General features: G+C 55.7%; 2 protein-coding genes across 7 annotated transcripts in view; both read right to left on the bottom strand.

Annotated features, from left to right (window-relative positions):
• AKNA (AT-hook transcription factor) overlaps positions 1-6,614 on the bottom strand; it is a 54,934-nt gene extending 48,320 nt beyond the window's left edge. Inside the window, exon 1 of one of the 2 annotated variants that reach the window (XM_027034914.2) lies at positions 6,516-6,614. The gene's annotated coding sequence lies outside the window, so the exon portion shown is untranslated. Of the gene's footprint in view, positions 1-5,965; positions 6,461-6,515 lie in introns of those variants that run through there. The other variant, XM_053204734.1, reaches the window with a different exon arrangement.
• A 3,687-nt stretch (positions 6,615-10,301) lies between these two features.
• Positions 10,302-15,048, bottom strand: part of WHRN (whirlin) — a 95,345-nt gene continuing 90,598 nt past the window's right edge. For 3 of the 5 annotated variants that reach the window (XM_027034918.2, XM_027034920.2, XM_027034922.2), the window contains 4 exons: positions 14,285-14,822; positions 12,078-12,259; positions 11,430-11,552; positions 10,302-11,176 (listed from right to left, as the gene is read on the bottom strand). In XM_027034918.2, the coding sequence (XP_026890719.1) occupies positions 10,994-11,176; positions 11,430-11,552; positions 12,078-12,259; positions 14,285-14,822 (1,026 nt within the window). In that variant the 3' untranslated portion in view covers positions 10,302-10,993. The remainder of the gene's footprint in view (positions 11,177-11,429; positions 11,553-12,077; positions 12,260-14,284; positions 14,823-15,048) is intronic. The other 2 variants (XM_027034919.2, XM_027034921.2) reach the window with 1 other exon arrangement.

Here is a 15,048-nt window from a genome sequence, read left to right as displayed (position 1 = left end):
AACCTTTCAGGGGCTTTTTCTTTTTCTTTTAAGTTTATTTATTTATTATTTTGAGAGAGACGGGGAAAGGGGTGAGAGAGAAGGGGAGAGAGGATCCCAAGCAGGCTCCACACTATCAGCTCAGAACCTGATGCCGAGCTCGAACTCACGGACTGGGTGTGAGTGAGATCAAGACCTGCGCTGAAATCAAGAGTCGGATGCTTAACTGACTGAGGCACCCAGACGCCCTCGGGGGCTTTTCTAAACTGCTTTCTTGTCCTTCGTTGCACAAGATGCTTCAAGAATAGCCTTGGGAAATGGGCAGGACAGGAGCACGATCTCGTTTACAGGTAAGGAAACGGAGACCCAGAGATGGGGAAGGAATTAGGTTCTGGTCACCCAACAAAAACAAAGCAACAACAAAATCCTTTGGCCCCCAGCCTTGAGTACCTTTACCAGAAGCGTGCCCACGTCCTGCTAAATCTGCACAAGCCTGCCTCCTGGCCGCAGGGGCCCAGCAAGCCTTTGGCCATTTGTCCCCTCTAGCCCCTGGGTCGTGAGGCTCCAGCACCTCGAAGGCCATCCTCAACCACCCTCCTACTGCCCATCACTCAGCCATTGGCTCCCCGCCCTCCATCCACATTCCCTCTTGAGACCCACCTAAGTGCCCAGCGTGGTAACCAGAATGGAAGGTAGGTCTGCCTTTCTCTAAGCCTTCTGGTGCGGCCCAGGACATGGCTCGGGACTGGGATGGGCCTTGCTCGTTGGGGTGACCTACCTTGAACACAACGTCCCGAGCCCCGGAGGTACAGTGAGGCCACAGGGCTTTCCAGCCATTGGGGGGAAATTGGGGACTGGCAGCTTCAGAATTCATGGGGACTCCCTTCCTTGGGAAAGAAATGAACCCCCCCCCCAAGGTCATCCACTCCTTCTGGCCCAGGCTGCTGAATTTACCCTGTAGTTAAAGCCCGCAGGGAATTTGGGTGGTAGGTGAGCTGGCCAAGAAGAACTGGGGAAGCAGAGACCCATGTGACAGCCTGAGTGTCACTGAACAAGTGCCTTCCCCTCCCTTAGCCTGGAAATCTTGAGGCTTGATGAGATTACTTCTGAGGTTGTCAGAAATAACCTTCTAGCACTAAATCTCCTGGGTTCTTTGATTCCACTTGCCAACACCAGCAGAAACGCCATGGTGATGGGAGGCTGCAAGGTACAGGGGCTTCTGGAACATGTGCTTTATGGGCAGAGATCTCCAGCTTCTCTTTGAAACCTGTGTGTCCTTGGGCACGTGGCTTAACCTCTCTGAACTCCAGATTTCTTTTCTGTAAAATGGGGGTAATACGGACTTCACAGAATTGTTGGGATGATAAATGAGGCTATGGGCCTAAAGTCCTGGCCCACAGCCCAGCTGGCACAGAGCTCATGAATAAATGACTTTGGCCATACCCGTGAAACGCCCATATGGCCTGCTCCCTGCAGGACTGAGTTTAATTTTCCTGGCTCTGGAGCTCCCCTAATGTCAGCCACAGACCTCTTCTGGGTCTTCTACAGAAAAAGGGATGGCCAGCTCTTCCAAGTGCAGAGAAATGGTGTCATTTCCCTGTGGCCCTCTTCCCTGTGGCCTCCAAACGATCCCAGGGCTCGCCAATCCAGATAGAAACCGTGTCTTTGCCCTGAAGAGTTAAGGAGGGGAGGATGCGGGCCTTCCTCAGCCAACCGCCGCATGGCGATGAGGAGGGTGTGGCCATACGAGCAAAACACACACACGCATAAGCATTTGCACACACACACACACACACACACACCCTTAAATTCATGCTCCATGAAAAGCGTCCACCAAAAAAAGGTGAATGCATTGCTAACAGCAAGACGTTATTGCACACCTATCACGTAAAGGACTTTCTGTGGATTAGGATGTCATCATTTAATCCTTACGCCAATCCAAGGAGGCAAGAAGTATTCTCCCCATGTCACAGGAGAGGAAGCTGGCTTTGAACCATGCCATGCGAATCTAGACAGTACAGTCTTCTGTATCTGTGACCGAACCTTGCAGTACGTGAAAAGATTGAAAGCAACCTCGGTGTCCAACCTTAGGGGACCACTGAAATAAATTATGATGTTTCTGCTCAAAGGAGCATCATGCAGCTGTCACCGGTCCTATTGTGGAAGGAGATACAGTGGCGTAGACGTGAGACACGCTGAGGGAGCCGTTATAAAATCATCTGTATCTAGTTTGAGCCCATTACATACAAAGAACAACAGTTAACATACGGAGGAAGAGAAGGAAACGAGGGAGGGAAACAGAGAGTGAGAGAGAGGGGTGAGCCACAATGTTTATAGTAATTAGTACTAGGTAATACAATTATAGCCAAGTTTACTCTTTCTCCTTATGTGTGTTTTCCAAAAATAACAGCTGCTTTAAAAATAAGAGTAAAATGAAGATTCGCTGTTCTTATACCCCCTCCCCCCCCCCCCCCCCACACACACATGCCACCACGGCAGACCTGTGTAGTGGCTTCATTCTGACGAGACCTTCATTCTGACGAGACCTTCATTCTGAGGCAGGGAACCCTGCCTCAGGTTCCCTGCCAGTGCAAGTCAGGAAGAGCGGTTAGGCGCTTTGAGGCCCTTTGGAGCGCTGACACCCTGTGATATTCTGTAATTCCCATCCCGCACTTTCTGTCTTCCTCTTTTTTATTTTTATTTTTTTTACTTTAAAAAAAATTTTTTTTTAACGTTTTTATTTATTTTTGAGACAGAGAGAGACAGAGCATGAACGGGGGAGGGGCAGAGAGAGGAAGACACAGAATCGGAAGCAGGCTCCAGGCTCCGAGCTGTCAGCACAGAGCCCGACGCGGGGCTCGAACCCACGGACCGTGAGATTGTGACCTGAGCTGAAGTCGGCCGCCCAACCAACTGAGCCACCCAGGCGCCCCATTCCTCTTTTTTATTTAACAGTTCTGATTTATTTATTTTGAGAGAGAGGGAGCACAAGTGGGGGAGGAGCAGAGAGGGAGAATCCCCAGCAGGCCCCACACTGTCAGCAGAGAGCCAGACGCGGGGTTTGAACCCACAAACCATGAGATCATGACCTGAGCCAACACCAAGAGTCAGACTCCCAACCGACGGAGCGATGCAGGTGCCCCGCCCCCCTTCCTCTTTTTAAGCTCTGATATGACAGGCTCTTTTCTGCACATGTAGCCATTTATGCAACATGTGGCGACATATGAAAATCATAAAAGGGAAGGGAAGTGATCCTAGCCTTACCCACTCAACATTTTGGGGCATGGCATGTGTTGATCAGATTCTCATAACCAGGCATTTAACAGATGAGGAAAGGCCCGGAGAGGTTGTAAGACTCGCCCATAGTCCCACAGCACATGACAGGCAGAGCTGGGTCTGTACACAGCCACAAACACAGCATTACCCTCCAAATGACCCCTTGACCTAGTGGGGCTCCGAGTGCAGTCTCCTGGCACCTGAGGCCCCTCCCGGTCCTTGGCCTTTGGCTGTGGACTCCAGACTCCAAGAAGACTGCCAGCTGGGCAACCCACTCTGGCCCTGATCCCCAGCCTCTCCCCTAGAACAGGGGATTCTGGCAAGGATCTAGGGGCTCGTGGGGGATCAGGCCTGGGAGCAAGGGGTCGCTCTTGCCAAACACACCAGAGTGTGGCCGGCACTTGGCAAGGAGATGGGATTGTATGCTGGAATGAAGGAGGGACCCAGGAGTTAAAAATGTAAGGGGCTGGGGACAGAAAGGCCTGGATCCAGATCTGGTGGCTCTTCCAGACCCCTCTGACGCCCTCAACCACAGACTGAAGGTAACACTTTCCTCAGGCGTGTGCATGCAAAGTAACGGGACAATGTATACACGGCGGGGCGCTCTGAGCCTCCTCCTGGCTCCCAGGTCTGTTAGTGCCTCTTGCCACTGGCCCGGCCCCTGGCTCAGCCTCTAATCCCCTGGGCACACGCTGCGGGCTAAATCTTCCCACAGCATCATTCTGGTCAAGGCTTTCCCTGCTTAAAGACCAACTGATGGCTGTTGTCACTTGGGGTTAAAGGCCAGACACCTTGGCCCCGAATTCAGGCTCAAACTGACCTGTTCCTAAGTCAGATGGCGGCTGCCCTGCACAACTCACACGCCAGACGAGGCTCCCCGTCTCAGAAAGGTTTTCCTTCTCAAATACCACACTTTAGGGGAGCATTCGGCCTGGCACCCCTCGGGCCTCCTGCCCTGCCAGGAACCCTCCACCTCCTAGCAGTGCTGGCCTTCTATCCCACAGTACCCTTCACATGCGGCTTTCTTAAAAAAAGAAAAAAGAAAAGAAAAAGCCTGATTTGTGGCCTGATCTGCTGATTGCCATAGTGTAAATGCCCACATTATGGCCAATTTCAAGCTACCAATGTGGTATCACCAGCATAGCACCGGAGAGAGAGGCACACGGTCAGCTCCCACAAGACGACATGCCCCTGCACATCCCAAAGTAAGGGCCGACCAGCCCCAAAGAAAAGCTGTGTGACCTCAGGTGAGTGACTTAAACTCTCTGAACCTCGGGCTTCTCATTTGTAAAAGGAGACCAGCAACAACACCCACTTCATGGCAACAATGTGAACACTAAGTGATAAAATCCAGGCGATCGACAACAATGCACTGAACACCTGCTATGTGTAGGGCTCTGTACCGGGTACCAAGAAGGGGACAAAAGTTCCTGCCCTCCCAGACCTCAGTCATTGTAGTAAAACCCGTGGCGCAGTGGCGAGAATATAGCATTCAGTAATCAGTAACCGTTATCAATATTATTGTTACTTCCTTTCTCTGGGCCTCAGTTTCCTCTTCTCCAGTAGGCACTGGAGTGCCTACTGCCATTCCCATTTAACAGAGAGGAAAACTGAGGCTTTCAGAATGGAAGTCAGGCTGGGGATTGAAACCCAGGTCTTCTAACTCTCCATCTCCAGATCTGTCCCATCTCCCAGGACTGAGGAAACACAAAAAAGACCTGGCGTTTGCCTGGTGATTCAGCTGGATGCTTTAAAAATACTTTCTTCCCCCCTCCTGGGGATAAACTGAAATGTCCTTGGCAGGCACCAGTTTCCAAAATACTGTCTCAGCATGGCAGCGGCAGTGCGGGGACCATCCCCAGCATCTCTGGTAACCCCAGCCCTGGTGCTTCTGGCAGAGTGTTCAGGCTGGTGGGAGCTGATGAAATCCCCTCGCAAGAAACAGCCTACATCACATGTTTCAGATGCAAACCACTGGGCTTCGGGGAGGCAGAGGCCCCACGCGGGCACCTTCTCCTTCCTGCAGAAGAACTGGGAATGAAACTTGAATAGTCCCCAAAACACCAAGGGGTCTATCACCCTAAGCTAGACTTAAGCCCCCTCAGGTTCTGTTTTCTTGACAAAACAAAGCCAACAGTCAAACCCACCAACGCCAGAGGAGGCGCCTGGTAAATTCTCTTGGGAAGTCCCTGGAGGTATCTAACCTCAGTCCTCCGTGCTTCGGTTTCAACAATTTCTTCTTCCGTTTTGGAGGACAGAAACAATGTCTCTTTTCTCTACAACCTGTCTCAGGCTCAAAGCTTCAAAATAGCCTGGGCTTGTTATCAGCAACTTTCCCTTCCAACTTTATCACTGAGAAGCAGAAGCTTTTGAAAGGTAGGTAATGATCCTCTCCAACCTGTCATTTCTTTCAACAATAGCGGGGGGGGGGGGGAAAGGATGAGGGAAGAGTCTCCTCCAAGGTCGCACGCCGCCGCGGGTGCCAGCGGCATCGCCCTGGGGAGAGGCCAGCACTGCGCCTGCCCTGCTGTGCGCTTCGGGCAACACGCGCCCCTTCTCTCGGCCTCAGTCTCCCCATCTGTGTACTGAGAAAGGCTGGTCTCATTTCTCAGTCCATTCCAGTCCCTACCAACTGTCGAGCTGCCCATCCTCACTGCTGGCCCTTGCTCTGCCTCCCTCCCCCTTGCCAAAAAGAGGAAAAGAAACTTGCGTTAGGCGTCCGGGGAGGGTGCGCGGCTCCGAGTTGTCAGGCTGCGCGGGTTGTTGCCTGGTGAACAAGAATCTCACACAAATCCCAGGACAGAGAAGTCCCACCTCCCCCGTAACCACAGCTACCCGGGCCACACCTCCAACCCAAACACGGCCCGAGGCCCCGCCAAGGACCACCCCCGATTCCCTCGGGACCTCTCCCCGCCCTGCGAGCAGCCCCAGCTGGAGTGAGAGCAAAGGCCAACGCCCCCATTGTGCGGAGGTGGAGACTGAGGCCGGAGGTGGCGCCTGCGGAACCCCGCCAGCCGGGTTAGGACTGGACACTGGACGCCGGTCCAGGACTCCCTCCCAGTCCCGGAGCGGCGATCGGTCTCCTTCCCGGGCGCGTGGGATTTCCACGTGGGAGAGACCGAAAGCAGCGGCAGTCCCTGTGGATCGGAGCCCATCGGCGCGGTCCGCTCTCCTCCCCATTCCCCAGATCGAGAAACTGAGACCCAGCGAGGGACCGGCCCTAGCCCGGGACCCACCGCGAGCCCCACCCCGCGCCTCACCTGCCGGCGGTCGCAGCGCGCCCGTGGTTTCCTGGAGTTGAGCGGCAAACAAAGGCCTCCAATCCCGGTGCGGGGCGGGGCGGCGACTTTTTGCTTAATCCCCGAGGCGGGCCTGTGACGGGCGGGGAGGGCCCAGGGAGGCGGGGCCTCGAGAAGCTCCACCAATCGCAGAGAGGCGGCCGCCTGCGGCCCGCCCCCAGGCATTCGGCCTGGGCGCCAGCACTGAAAAGTTCACATCTGGCAGGTTCGTGTCCCTCCTGGAACCCGCCCGAGTGCCGACCGGAGTCTGAGGCCCCAGAGCTGAGACATTTGTGCAAGCTCGCACAGAGCCACAGTGAGAAAGAAACCACAAACTTTCATAGCTGAAGCGAACTGCTTCATGACAGTATAATATTAGTAATAATGAACTTTTCTTGAGCACTTATCTGTCAAGAACTGTTGGGAGCTCTTCCTGTGCTCCGTCCTCTCCTGTGAGGTAGGTACGTATTGTCACTACTCTCTAAGCATATGCTTAGTGCAAACCAACATTGATTAGCAGGTGGGAGAACCCAGGTCTCCAGAGGGACAAGAGCTTGCCCGAAGTCCAGCAGTGAGTACAGGACAGAAATGATCTGTCGTCCACTGAGAGGTCACCTTGAAGGATGGCCGTGTAAAGTGTCAAACTGGCCTAGGCTTCCGCCCCAGTTCTGCCGCTGGCTGCCACTAAAGGGATCCCTGACGCCAGCCTCACAGAGGTGCTGAGGGGAGGAAGTAAAGAAAGCAGCAAACCCGGAAGAAAGAAATCAATGGCACTCATTTAAAGAGCCCCTCCACCAACGCTATTTCACGAGGCGTTGACTGCCCCCAAGGCAGGAAGACTTGCCGAGGACCTGCATCCATCTCTGTTGCAGTCAGTTCTCTGTCCTCCTGGCAGAAAGTTCTTCCCGGTTCTCCAGGGTGCCTGAGGCTCCCTACACGCACCCAATAATAATCCCAGCAACAGTTTCTATTTTACTGAAAGTGTACTATGTGCCAGTGGCTAACATTTTAGCGAATCCTTCGAATAACCTACACGCTAGGTTAATACTAGGCTCCTCATTTAAAGATGGCAAAACTGAGGCTCCGAGAGGTTAAATGACTTGCCCCAGATCACAGGGCCAGGAAATAGTAGAGGTGGAATTTGATCCCAGATGTCAGACTCTGAAGTGTGGACCCTTTGAGCGATGTCTTGTTCTCCATCCTTGTAATCCTCACGTTGGGCTGTTCTATCCCTCACCCTCCTTTCTCCCAAGCAGAGGGAGCTCCAGGTAATTTGAAGGGCAACTTGGCACTTGCTTGGGCAGGCCCTGGCTCAGGCCCCAAACTCACCCTCTTCCTGCCTTCTTCATCTAGCAGCAAATTCTGAGACTCTCCAACAGTACTGTCCCCACACCACCCCACCACCCCAATTCTGGCATCATGAATAAAGATGTGAGGGCCACAGGTACCTGTGGCCAGGGTGGACCTCTGACCCCTCCCTTCTCCATTATTCAAAGCCACCCTCGCCCATGGTTTGGGGTCCCTTCAGAAGACAGCAGGACACATGCTTGTCTTTGCTTTATGATGTGGACTTCAGGCAGCCATGGATCCGAATTTGGCCTCTACCACTCACTAGCTATATAACTTTGGGCAAGAAACTTGACCTTTCTAAGCCCACTGGCAAAGGAGTTTAAGTTTGTTTAAAATTCCATTGGGAGGGGGACCCTAACGCCCAATGGGCCACAGCCCTGGAGTTGGGCCGAAAAATTCTAGAAACAACAGTCCCAGAAATTTATTCTTGTCCTACTTTTTCAGAGTACAAACTTGGGGCGGTGGGCAGCAGCTGCCAGGCGCCCTCTTGTCTCCTGGAGTTGGACCGAGCGGAGAGATGGCTGGTTCAAGGCACCGGAGGTGTTCAGTGACTGGCCTGAAATTCACCATGGGCTGGTGATAGACGGATGCACAAGGTTCAGAACAAGATGCACAAGGACTAGAGACTGCAAAAGGTGTGGCATTCCTAAGGCCAGAGGACCCTTCGTTTGCCATGAGCATCGTCCGGATTGCAGTCATCACCCTGGGGCTGACCCTGAGCCTGGTTCAAGGGCCCACACACGGCATCCCAACCTCCATCAGGGGCAAGTCGCAGTATCCCCACTGCATTTGTTTCCTGTGGTTGTTGTAACGAATTGTCACCAGTTCATGGCTTAAGGCAGCCCTAATTTGTTCTCTTACAAAGAGAGGTCAGAAGTCCATGGTCAGTCTCAAGGGGCTGATGCCAAGGAGTTGGTTTCCTTCTGCCTGCTCTGAGGGGAGAATCTCTTTCCCTGATTTTTCCAGTGTTTAGTGGCCACCTGTATTCCTGGCTGGTGGTCCCTCCCTCCATCTCCAGAGCACATCACAACCTCTGCTGCCCTCAGCACAGCACTGTTCCCTCCTCCGTGTCACGTCCCCCTCTGCCTCCCTCTTACAAGGACCTTTGGGATTAGATTGGGCCCCGCCCAGAAAATCCAGCATAACCTCCCCATCTAAATGCCTTAACCCCATATGCCAAGTCCCTTTGCCATGTAAGGTAATGTTCACACGTTCCAGGAACCTGGATATCTTTGGGGCCATTATTCAGCCTGCCACACCCATTTTCCAGATGGGGAATTTGGGCCTAGAAAGGTGAGATCACTTACCTATGACCAGGCAGGATTTGGCATCTGATGCCTGGAGAGCTGGGGCCTGACAGCCAGGTGGGAGTTATTTCCTGCAGGGTTATTAGGACTGGGGAGGGGCCTAAAGAGTCCCCCAGGAGGGGCTGGGGCTTCAGGGATACTGGCTGCCTCAGAGGTCAAGTGGAATCCAGGCCTCTGGCCTCAGGTGGTCTCCTTGAGCTGGGGAGGTGATGGGGGCAGATTAAAGCAAGATCTGGTGCAGGTCTGTGGACTCAACTGCCCCTAACCCTAGCTGACCTCTGGACACAGGGCTGGGCAAAGCAGGATTTCTCAAACTCCTCTTATCCCAGAGAAACCCTGGGGTTGAAGGAAATGGGCCCCGGGGGTGTAGCAGACCATTTTATGCCCCCCTCCCTTCCCTGCCCTTCACATGTGTCTTTGCTTCTAACACCCCCACGCCCCACCCCCACCCCCCACCCCTGGCCCTGCCCTTGGCTCCTGGAACAGCTTGGCCTGTACAGGTAAAGAATGGGATTGTGGTTGGGAATTTACTGCCTCTAACCCTTCCCTTCCTCGGACCTTGTGCAAAGACTGACCCATGAAGGCCCTGTCACCTTGCCCTGAGTGGGGACAGTTCTGGGCCCACCTTCTACTCTAGAGTCCCCTGTGGGATCACGCTGCAGCCACCCTCCCAGCTTCACCTCAAATCCCACCCTGCTCAGCTTTCTCCTTTTCCCCCTCCTGACTTGTCCACTCCCTTACTGGTCTGCCGTGGCAGCCTTTCCTTAACGAATCACTTGCATATAAATCCTCATCAGAGTCGGCTTCTGGGACCCGCCCTGAGACAGGCCCCTCTCTGTGTGTTAAAGCATCCATGCACATTGTGCATTCTGCCCCATAACATACCTGTGCATTTTAATTTAAAGGTATTTTCTGTGAACAGCCTTCAGGTAACGTGCTCCAAGATGTGGGTGTGGCTCAGATGCCCCTGCACCCCCACGTGTGTCCCACATTGAGCCGTGGGGGGCAGAGGGAGAGGCTGGCGGTGTCTTGTCCTGAGTGTCTCCATCTGTCCTCCATCTGTCCATTAGAACCCCAGCCACAAAGGCAGGCCACACAGCACGCCGGACCCTAACCTTGTTCAGATTTCTTTATTGAAAAATTAAAGTCATAAGCTCTGTATATAAATACGCTCACATTGCTGGTCACCTGCAAGGCCTCTGGGGTAGGCTGGGGGTGCGGTGGGAAGCTGGGGGCTTGGGGCCCCCAGGGGTGAGGAGAGGGGAAATAAATAATAAATACCATGGGGGTGGATAAGGGGCCAGGAAGAAAGGGGGTGTGGAATGGGGGGGGGGGTTGCTTGACGCTTATTTGTGGCACTAAAGGTCCTGTGAGATGCCCCCCTGGCTGGGGGCTGTGTCTGTGAATCCTCACGTGGCCTCACTCCAGATAAAGGCTCGGACATCTGAGGATGGGCCAGGTGCCAGCTGGCGGGGAAGGGGGCACAGTGCCCCCTTATCCAACCCAGAGTAACAGGTCCTGGCAGCCTCAGGTGGACTTCCTCTCCTTCCCGAACCCACGCTCGTACCGGGCATCTACTGTGTATACCGGGCATGGCACCAGATCCTGGCCTGACCTTCTGTTTGCCTCACCGGGCTTTCTTCTCCTGGTTCTGGGCCAGCGGGCCGGGAAAGAATGGGGGGGGGTGTCTTCCTGCTACCTGGCCACGCAGCCCCGGCCCTCACGGAGCTTAGTAGTGCCAGGAGGGAAGAGGGACTGGGGCCAGGGACTGGGCAGCAGTGGGAGGCCGTCGGGCCTCAGCCCCTAGAGCATCACATTGAACTCGGTGACCAGAAAGTCGATGTAGTCCCGCTCCTTGGTCTTGAAGGCCTCGGCGATGATGCGCGCGGCCTCTCGATGTTCCTTGCCCCGAAGCGTCAGCCCGTTCACCTCCAGGATCACATGGCCCACCTTGAGCTGCCCACAGTTGTGGGCTGAACCGCCTCGCTGCAGGGGCAAGACACAGGGCAGGGGCACACGAGGCGCTCGAGGGCTGGCCGGGCTCTGACGCCCACCGGGTCAGGCCCAACACCGCCAAGCAGGCTATCTATCATCTGGGAGTCCGCTGCCCTGATTAGGAAAACTGAGGCTCAGTGAGGGCAGAGGGCTGGGTCTGCCGGGGTGGCAGAACTCTGAGAGGCTGAGAAAGGGGCCTTCGGGGGTGGGGACAGATGATCAAGTGGGGCCCGCGGAGACGTACCTGAATTGTGACGATCCTAGGCAGGGGCTGGCGGGTGTTGGCACCGCCCTCGATGGCGATGCCCAGGGTGGCTGCGCTTTTCTTCACGCGGATCAGGGTAGACGTGGGCTCCAGGAGTCCGGGCTGCGGGTGCGGGCAAGGAGACCAGTGACTGAGGCCTTCTCGGTGGAGGCCTGGCTGGGGGGGCTGGACTGGCCATGACATGTCCCCTGGGTCAAAAGGGGACTCCAGACCCGTGCTGGAAGCTGCCAGTATGCTAGCACTAAGCTAAGAACCTGGTGTTCCCAGATCTCTGACTGCTTCAAGACCCCCTGAGGCCCAGGAGGCTAAGCGGCCGGAGCTGCTGGGTGGTGGCTCTAGGATTTGGACCCAGGTCTGACTGCTTCAGCCAGTGCGCCATCTCAGAACTGAGCTTAACGACCCTCAAGACCAACTTTCGGTGCCTGGCTTGTCACTGTCAGTGGCGAAGGCAGGGCCTAACTTGGGCCACCAGACTCCTGATACCGTGGTCTTTCCAGGTACCCACAACCCTCCAGTGATGGGGGCTCACTTCCTCCCCGTGGGCACTTGTCAAGCTGAAACCTGGCTGGGGACCTCCCGCTCCCCACCTTCCCCCCCAGTCGTCTGCATCCCCTCCTCCTCGCTCACCGGTTTGGTGGCCCCCTCTGTGGTCCTCTCGTTCCGAGGCGGCTCCTTGCTACTCCTACTCTTGGTAGATGCCATCTGTCTGCCTCGGCCCGGGGCACTGGCCTCTGCCTCGCCAGCATCCACGCCACTGTCCTCGCTCAGGGTCTGCCCACTGTCTGAGAGCTGGGACAGTGTGGAGGCTGCTGAGAGTGGGGAAGAGGAGGAGAGAGGTGGTTTAATACAGCTGGGGCCAGGGAGGGCTTCCTGGAGGAGGTGATGGAGCCGCAGGCTGAAAGGCTGTGGGGATTTTCCAGGCACGGACTAGGGAGGAATGAAGGGATCACAGGGCTGGAGGGAAGAGAGACTTCCAGACACCTTTCCACCACTGAGACCTGCCCTTCCAGCTGGGTCTGGCCCCAAGTCTGCCAGAATTTCTTCTCTGACCACCCGGTTCTCAGCCCATGGAATAATGATTAAAACAGAGGTCAGGAGGGAAACCCAGTCCACAAATGTGGGTTATTTTTTTTAACTTGCACAGTGCTGTCGAATTTTAACGATTAACCAACACATTCAAATTAAGATAGTTCATATAAAAATTAAATTCCCACCCTCTCAATTAAAAAGTGGGAGGTCTGGGCACCTGGGTAGCTCAGTTGGTTAAGCACCTGACTTTGGTTCAGGTCACGATCTCGTGGTTTGTGAGTATGAGCCCCGGGCATCGGGCTCTGCACTGGTGGTGTGGAGCCTGCTTGAGATTCTCTCTCTCTCCCCCTCTCTCTCTGGCCCTCCCCCACTTGTGTGCTCTCTCTCTCTCTCTCTCAAAATAAATAAATACACTTAAAAAAAATTAGAAGGTTTTCCATGCCTGGTCTGTAGCCTCCACAACCCCAAGCTGAGTGGTGGGCACAAACCCTCATTCACCAGTCAACCCAAGCTGCTTCGTTGCATGTGTAATGGCCTGGCCCCTAGTTTGAGACACTCCAGTGTCTGGCAGGTCAGGTCTGAATCCCCTCTGACCAGCTGTGCAACCCAGGGCGAGCTACACAGCTTCTCTGAGCCTTCGTGTTTTTGTTTCAACACAGGAGCAATGACACCCATCTAATGGCGTTATCATAAAACTGAATGGATATGATGTGTAGGGTGAAACCGACAAGAGAAGAGACTTGTGCTACACTTGTCTGTTCCACAGTTACTTTCTGTGCCTCAGTTTTCTCATCTGTAAAATGGGGATAATAGCACCAGCCTCCAGGGCGGCTGGGAGGGTTAGATGAGTTGCTAATAGAGACAAGGCCCCTAGAACCACATCGGGCACACAGGGAAGTACGGCACAACTGACCGCTTTTATCAGGCTGTGCTGGGCTCAGTGCCAGATGATACCTCAGGTTTCGCTCAACACATCCTGCCTTCCCTCACCAAGCTCCTGAGCCCAGGGACCCTGTACTCTGCACCCCAGTCTGCCCACTGCTTGGCATATAGCAGGCACTCAGTTCACAAACACCCCCCGACCTGGCCTGCCCCCTTCCCTGGCCACAGCGGGGTCTATATATCACTTGAGCCACAAGATGGCAGCAGAATCCAGCAAAATGCACCCAACTTGCTATGGAGAAGATCTAGAACACCCGGAGGTTCCAGGCTCTCTGGGAGTGAAAAGCTGGCTTTCCACTGCTCTCTACCCGCTGAGTTGGGCACCCCTGGAAACTCAGGGGCTGCAGCCCGGCCCCAGGTGTCTGGAAGGTCCAGCCTGCACTCTGACCCTGCAGCCCCGGGTGTGGAGACCTCTGGGGGTCCAGACACCGTAATTTCAACACCCTGTTCCAGGCCCTGGGCACTGAGATCACAGAGGCTGCCCCTGGCCTCAAGGAGTCCAGTCTCACTGGGGAGAGAGTCAGAGATCGTTGGGTGACCAGGTCTGGAGCTGCTGGAGGAGGAGCCCAACCCTCCCAGCGACCTGGTGGGGCTGTCACCGAACTGCCATCCCATGGCTTGCCCGCGGTCATACAGTTCCAAGCGGCAGACCTAGGGCTCACACTCGTGTCAACACAAGCTCGGGACACCCTGGCCCTGCACAGGGCACGAGGGGGGGACCGCCTGGGCTAGAACACCCTGGGCGAGCACACGCTGCCCCTTTCCGTGTCGATGGGCAGATCAACCTGGAGGGGCCTGGGTGCCCCCACGACCCTGGGGCGGGCACCCCGAGCCCAGCCCACCCGGGGTCGGCCGGTACTCACTGCGTGTCTGGGGCAGCGCCCTCACTTCGTTCACGTCCGGCTCGCTGTCCGGCCGGTGCACCTCCACCATGACAAAGTGCTGGTTCGTGCCCGTCACGTCTGGCCGGCCGGAAGGGGAGGGTGGCGGGAGACAGCCCCCTGCCAGCGTGGCCTCCGCGGGGGGGCTCTTCAGGTGCGGCGGTGACTGGACTCGCGGAAAGGGGCCGATGGGGTGCTGGTTGACCAGGGCCAGGCGGGCGTCCAGCGGCCTCTTGGAGCCAGGGTTGGCAGGGGAGACCGAGGCATAGATGGGGGAGGAGGGCGAGTCTTGTGCTGAGGAGGCCCCCGGGGCAGGGGCAGTGCCCGCTGGCGGGCTGTGGTTCCGAGGGGCCGAGAAGACGATGCCTGAGTGGGAAGACGCCGAGGAAGGTGGCTGGAGGCCCTCCTTCCCTGGCTTCCTCTGCTGCTCAGGCGGGCGGCTGTGGCCTTGGGCCAGAGGGGGTGGGGGAGGCGGCGGCTTGTAGACAGGCAGCCCCTCGGAGGTGGCTTTGACATCATCCTGCCAAAAGACCCAACAGGAGTAGAAGGAGTCAGAGCCCATTGTGGCTGGTAGACAGGCGCCCCGAGCAGGCCGGGCCCCGGCTGGAATTCCGTCCTGCTCTCTAGGCTCTTGGCCACACGGCTCTGAATAATGCAACACCCGAGTGGAAAACTTCTCCCCCCATCTCAGCAGCTGATAAGCGTCGGGAACTTGGCGGGCGTCTCTGGGGAATGGCACCGGTACC

This window comes from Acinonyx jubatus, chromosome D4 (genome assembly GCF_027475565.1).
Source record: "Acinonyx jubatus isolate Ajub_Pintada_27869175 chromosome D4, VMU_Ajub_asm_v1.0, whole genome shotgun sequence".
Taxonomy (NCBI): Eukaryota; Metazoa; Chordata; class Mammalia; order Carnivora; family Felidae; genus Acinonyx; species Acinonyx jubatus.
The sequence above is the reverse complement of the archived record's forward strand: the minus strand, read 5'-3'. Positions and strand labels throughout refer to the sequence as shown.